This window comes from Geospiza fortis, unplaced genomic scaffold, assembly GCF_000277835.1.
Source record: "Geospiza fortis unplaced genomic scaffold, GeoFor_1.0 scaffold70, whole genome shotgun sequence".
Classification (NCBI taxonomy): Eukaryota; Metazoa; Chordata; class Aves; order Passeriformes; family Thraupidae; genus Geospiza; species Geospiza fortis.
In genome coordinates this window covers 2336440-2343137 of record NW_005054317.1, presented here as the reverse complement: position 1 = coordinate 2343137, position 6698 = coordinate 2336440, and the positions used below count along the sequence as shown (strand labels likewise).

The 6698-nt window shown below is 37.4% G+C and overlaps 1 protein-coding gene across 1 annotated transcript in view; it reads right to left on the bottom strand.

Moving 5' to 3' along the window:
- Positions 1 to 666: 666 nt before the first annotated feature.
- The window catches only part of UBA3 (ubiquitin like modifier activating enzyme 3), a 9317-nt gene continuing 3285 nt past the window's right edge, over positions 667 to 6698 (bottom strand). The window contains exons 5-16 of the mRNA XM_005420179.2: positions 6464 to 6507; positions 6111 to 6175; positions 5131 to 5286; positions 4911 to 5013; positions 4334 to 4447; positions 3477 to 3530; positions 3010 to 3046; positions 2849 to 2930; positions 2246 to 2346; positions 2035 to 2098; positions 1886 to 1940; positions 667 to 1442 (exon numbers count right to left, since the gene is read on the bottom strand). Coding sequence (XP_005420236.1) covers positions 1354 to 1442; positions 1886 to 1940; positions 2035 to 2098; positions 2246 to 2346; positions 2849 to 2930; positions 3010 to 3046; positions 3477 to 3530; positions 4334 to 4447; positions 4911 to 5013; positions 5131 to 5286; positions 6111 to 6175; positions 6464 to 6507 — 964 coding nt within the window. The 3' untranslated portion in view covers positions 667 to 1353. The remainder of the gene's footprint in view (positions 1443 to 1885; positions 1941 to 2034; positions 2099 to 2245; positions 2347 to 2848; positions 2931 to 3009; positions 3047 to 3476; positions 3531 to 4333; positions 4448 to 4910; positions 5014 to 5130; positions 5287 to 6110; positions 6176 to 6463; positions 6508 to 6698) is intronic.

The window sequence follows — 6698 nt, the reverse complement described above, 5'->3', positions numbered from 1 at the left end:
GCGTCCGGGAGGCGGGGCCGGGGCACCGCGCCCGCCCTCACAGCGCCTCCGGAGCGGGGCAACGCTGAGGCTCAGGGCTGCAAGGGACCTAAACACCGTCCGGTTCCAGTCCCTGCCATGGTACAGACACCTTCCGCTCCAAGCCCCAAATGACCCGGCCTGGAGCACTTCCAGGGGTGGGGCAGCCACAGCCTCTCTGGGCACCCTGTGCCAGGCCCTCACAACCCTCACAGGAAAGAATTTCTTCCGAGTATCTAGCCCAAATTTCCCCTTTTCCAATTTGTACCCATTCCTCCTTGTCCTATTCCCCTATTTTCCCTTGTTCAATTTGTACCTATTTCTCCCTGTCCTATTTCCCCTCGTTCAATCTGTACCCATTACTCCTTGTCCTATTCCCCTATTTCCCCTCATTCAATTTGTACCCATTACTCCTTGTCCTATCCCTGTATTTCTCGCCTCGTTCCATTTGTACTCATTAATCCTTGTCCTTTTAAACTATGCAGTTCATCGTTTAAAAATTGTGAACTTCAAACACAGCTAACACATCAGACTAGAATTCACTGGCACTCCTTAAGTCTCTGACTAAAGCAGCCAAATCATACCCCAGATTTTTTAATGGAGGTTATAAATGCTCTTGAATGTCCACAGAAAAGCCACAAACTCAGGTGTCTTTCTGAATTTTTTATTAATAAATACTTTAACAGCACCAATGATATTTGAACATAATTTTGCAATGCTGTGCATGGTGGCTGCTTGGGGACAGTGAAGAGACACACCTGTATTTTCATGTACAGTTGATAATTTTCTCCTTTTGTGTTTTTTGTAAACAAAGCCATCTCTTCCATATTTAACACCTTCCATAAAATTGATCAAATCAATAACAAATAAGAGGGAAATCCTCACTTTAATCTACTGCCTCCTTTGGTTTAAGGTGACTCAGTAAGTCTCAGGAGTGCTAAACTTATAACCAGAATGTTGTGGCTCCTTTTAAAAACATCTTTTCTTTGCATTTATGTGTGCAGACATGCTGAAAACAAGACTTTTGGCCACCTTAAAGTTCCACGTGTTTGAAAGTACATTAGCATGAACATTTTGACAACAAAACCTGGGAAAAGTGTATTTCTATACATCAGAGGTCTGTACATGAATAAGCATTTATACAAATATAATCCACCAAATATTGGCTTCTACATACAATTCTGAAATATGGTGATTCATTTAGATTTCCTAACCTTCAACCATGCTGGCACTAACAGGAACATTTCAGGCTGCCTTAACACCCACAGAGTATGTTTGTTTTATAAGGTGGGCACAGATTTATCTTGCTGTATTTGCACTTTGCTTATGAATAAATTAAGTGGTAAAGTGAAGTTTGAACAACATAGTCTGTGGTGTAGTAACATCAGCAACTGCAAGTTCCTGGCCATCCACAAGCCCCAGTTCTGAAACAGAAAGAAAAGCTTAATTAATTTAATTAAACCCATGTGCAGTGCCTTTTCAAGAAGCCCCAAAAAATGAGAAATGCTATCCCCACAAACCATAAATGTGATTAAATAAAGCTGCAAACAGCTCACTGGTTAAATTAATATTAATCAGGAAACAGACCTTGTTGAGAAATATATATAAAACTCTACTGGAGAGTGTGCAATTTACAGCAGATATTTGGTTGCTTTGTTGCAATGTTCTGTGTGCATCTGCCTGCACTTCACCTTTAAACAATTGCTATAGCTGAGCAATGTGAAACTAAAATTCAATGTGTATTGAAAGTAAAAAGACAATGAAGCAAATTCTACTGCATAATGCAAGATAAAGCTAAATATCCACACACAGGGGTGAAACTGACTTTCTGTAACTTGAAAATCAACACCTGACAGCTCCAGGATACCTTTTAGTGTCTTGGAAAGATTTGGCCTTGTTCGTTCTTCAATTGAAGCTACTGTCTGCAAATTAAAAAAAAAAGACAATTTTTTTTCCAAATTCAGTAAATTAAAGCAAATTCAGAATATTAAGATAAATTATGTATGTTCAGATTACCTGTAAATAAAGTGTTTTATTTCCCCCATACATAGTTGCTGTGATTGCAGGAGATTTCATCTGCCTATATATAAAACATTTAAAAACAAACAAGCAGAACAAAACAAACAAAACAAAACCAGGAAATCAGGTTAAAAACACATTTTAAAATTACCTTTTACAAGAAATAAACCAACAAATTATCAAATTACTCAGAATGGTTCCAACTTACAATGAAGCATTATTTGTTAAGTAATCCAGGATCTCCTGCAATTTAGCTGATGGGGAAATCTCTATGTTTTGGGGAAGCTGGCTGCAGGCTGGACAGTTCTCCTACCACAAAACAGCACAAGAACACACATTATGTTAAAGATGATTTTAGAAATGCTGCTAGTAAGGTCTCAAAAGTGTGTGTGTTGTGGTTTTTTTGAAATTTTAGCTCTAAAAATATTAATAGTTGTAAATATTAATGACAAAACCCATTTCCTTCTGAAGTCTGTCACTGATTGGTTCCCAACAGCACCTAAGTATTTATGAATGACAAATTTCATCTGACATAAAATCCAATACCACAAACTTTCAGATCAATTTTTGCCATAACCTCTTTTTGAGAAGATCTGCCCATGAGTTATCTTAGGTTTGAGTATCTTATTTTATAGCTCTACTCTGCAGAAATAGCAGACCAGTAACACTGCAGTTTCCACTTTTAAAACTTCAGAGATATTATTATTCAGTGCTAGGGGCCAATAGATTCAATACTGAGGTTCAGAAATACACACAAAGTGCATAAATACAAATCAAGGAAATACTCCTTCAAGCCTTTGATGGCACTAACCTTTCTTTCAGCTTCAAAACTGTATGTATATAATCCATCCACATCATTGAACACCAAGTAGTTGTTAAGAGGAACATATGCACTGTAATGACAAATATGTCAGTGTTGATACATGACATTCTGCTAGAAATCATGTCTGTAATTAATAAGAAATTAAATACCTTGTGGCTATCTTAAAAACTTCTGTGGCGCAAACAGCTGGAATGAGAAAAAATAATTTCTTCACCTAGCTCTACCAGACATGCAGACATCACACAGCTGGACAAAAAGTGACAAAAACAATCAAGTATAACAATCTATAAAGAGAAAAATAAACATCTGAAGGCTGCTGGTAGTTCTGTGCATTAACACCACCGTGCTCTGGCTAATGCACTAATCTATGCCAAGCCTATGTACTGTGTTTTTCAATTTTTCTCCCCAGTCTTAAATGCTTTTGCTCTCTCCCAGAGTGATAACATTTATCCAGTGACATACAGTTTCTCTACGGAAAACAGAAATACGACTGTAAGAATAAACCAGACACATTTAAAATTTACTATTATCCTCTCCAGGTTCTCAATTCCAAATTTTTGTCCCACAAAATTCTCAAGTCAGTAAAGTAGAAGCAAAATGAGTTCTTACAGCATACCTGCAATTACTGCATTTGTAGAAGCTACTGCTGGAATAATTCGTTTAATCACCCCTGTAAAAACAAAACATACAGCTCTGGGTTTTCTAAGAAATTCTATTGAGAGACTACTTTTAGACAGAATAATTTCAAAGGGTGGGTCCAAAGGTACTTTCAAGTGTCCAGGAATTTCTGTAACAAGCATGTATAATGGCATGCTGCTGCAGTACTTGGGCACTTTTTTGTTTTAGGAATGGATCAAGCACATTGAAAAAAAGCAGGTATCAAGCAAAGAGAACTACTGAACAAACTCTGAAAGCAAGTATTCTGCATTTAGCAGGGAAAATTAAAACTGTTCTTTTCCTGTTAAACTGGGAAATGCACAAAGGAAAGATAGTTGAGTTTTCTATTTGGTTAGTGTTTGAAATGCTGATGAAATGAGTGTCAGCATACTGCACCTGCATGTGAACAGAGGCAGGGACAGCAAAAAGAAACGGATGCCATAGACTTAACCAGCCTGAACTGGCACAAAATGTTGCTAAAAAAGACAATCAAGTCCCTTTGTTTTTACTCTTTGAACCAGCAAGAGTGGTCACCATGTAATGTAAACTGTGGAGCTGCTCCAAGTTAAAAATAAAATTGCAGAAAGAATGTTCAGCTTTATCCCAGATAAGTTCCTGTGATTCATCATGAATGCCTGAACATCTGATTTGTCATAAAAATATTTGTGCTGGCACAGGAAACAAGCAGCTTGTTTCTGTTTTAAGGGTGAGGAGAACTATCCCTGCAGAGCTGCCACCTTAGTCATAACAAATACAAAGAACGCCAATCCAGCCTAGGTGCAAATGGCACAACTTGGTGTAATACCATCCCCTTACCTTGGGTGAGTCTGTAGGTAACACCTTTAATATTAAATTGTGATGCTCTTTCTAAAGACTTCTGGTAAATCCACTGTATATGTTCAGGGTCATCTCCATCCAATGCAATACCTTCTACAGTAAAGAATTTACAGATAAATTGCAATTATAAAAGTTCTTCTGAAACACAGCATTCTTTTGGTCTAAAAAAATCCCTGTTTTAATTTAAAATGAATACCCCATTAAGCTATTGAAACTTGACATTTTAAATAACCAAAGTATTATTTTTACAAACATCTTTAGTTTTAACACATCCTATACACAAACTATCATCACTGCACAATTTATAGAGCTGTAACAGGTTACATTTCAATTCAGGAAAGACACTGTGCAGTGTGAGAAACATGAGCAAATATGGTACTGGAGAGTGAGTTCAAGAAGAGAAAATCCATCTCCAGCTCAGAGAAGGCTTGGATTCAATATGGCAATACACCACACAAGTTTAAAAGGCAGGATTGTTTTATTAAAAGTATACACCCAACTCAAGTTAATTAAAAGGAGAAATGTTCATTTAGCAACATTACAATAAATTAATTACCTCCAAAAGGCTGTTCCTTTGGCCACTGCAATATCCTGACATACTCAATGCAATGCTCTGGCAGTCTGGGCATGGATGCAATGGTGCACATGGGAAAATTGACCTGGTTGGGCAGGGGAGGAAAACCAGAAGAAACCATGATACATTAGGTGTAGTACTAAGAAAAGAAACCAGCAAATCAGAGGAATATGAAGAGATGGCAATTTCATGGGGGAATTACCTGTGGTGGGTAAAGTGCAAGCGTGCATTCAACACACGCTGTCATCCCAGGAATGATCACACGGACATTGCCTTTGAAACCTTCTGTCCCTCCATCTATCAGGGGTATGATGGAACTTGGATCCAGGACACCATCTTCATAATGCAAAAATGACATCTAACAAACAAAGGGGGTGGGGGGTTGGTTTTTGTTTGGTTTGGGTTTTTAAACAAGTTGCAGGAAGAAAAAAAAATCCTAAAATGTTATTCTTAAAGGTACACCCAACTATTGAGTGCTTAATGTACAGTTTATTTTAAGAGTTTATAAAACACTACTTATTTGTCAGTGCACAAGACTTTATCAACCACCTTCACCCTCTACCTCCTCCTCTTACTCCCCTGATAAATGCTATTATTTGCTATATATGTTCTTATAGTTCATCAGAACAAATGGCTGAAGGTTTGGTTGAAGGTTTGATTCTCGACTTGTTGTTTTGCTTTTGTCTTTTTCATTTTAATACAGGTAGATACTCCAGATCATTGTTTTACAAACAAATTCACAATGATAAAATTACCAGTTTTCTGGTCACTGAATTCTGTAACAGTGCAGCTCCAAATAATGGCTTTTACAAGTTGCAGCACAATAAATATTGTTTGGGTAATGAAGAAAAAAATCACAATGGGAGCATCCAGAACAGCTCTGGAGCTTTCTGTCTTGATTTTCAAAAGCTGACTGTAGAAGGCCACAAGCAGTGTAACCTAACTATGAAATTATCCCTGTAGGGCACTGCACAGATGTTGGCTAACACTCTCAAGAAAAGGGCAGGTAAGACAGCCTGCATTTCATCCTGCTCACAGAAAGAAAACAAAAACAGGTATACAGAAAGCTGTGGGTTTCAACAGCCCTCATTCATTTTCATGACACATTCTATGCAAGTATTTTTCATTTTAGTCATCTAAACTCAAGCAATAATCAGGCATTAAGAAGACTGAAAACTTTACCAGCATGCCATTTATCCATCTTCTTGCAATTATAGAGTCCAGCCCACAAACAATAATATGAAACTCTAGGGAGAAAAAAACATTATTCAAAATCTACATGAATGCAGACTTCCTAAGATAAGCAAAGTATTCTGTCCATAACAGGGACAGTGAGAGTGGCTTAGCTATCTTCCCTAGACTGCCTGTATCACAGGTGCATTTAAATTTTGTCTATGTGTTACTTCTACTTCCAGTATACTGTGGAAGACTAAAATAATTAGCAAGCAAAGTACCAGGAAAAGCAGTGAGCAGCAACATCTGCCAGGGTGTAAAAGCACCAATGGGTGTTTGTCAGGAGAACAAATGCCACTTACGTCGATAGAAGCTTTCATCCATGTCTTGAATCTTTTTAAAATATCTGAATGCAAACCCAGTAAAGGAATATATTCATAGTTAAGTTTATTGTTTTCTATTTGCTAACCTAAAGCCAAAATATTATCTAATTTATTACTGTAATTCTATACAACACCTTCTAAAAAACTATGTGATCCGAGATTAAATTCCCACAGCTGAAGCTGTAACATCTCACAAAACTAGTAAAGGGCACAA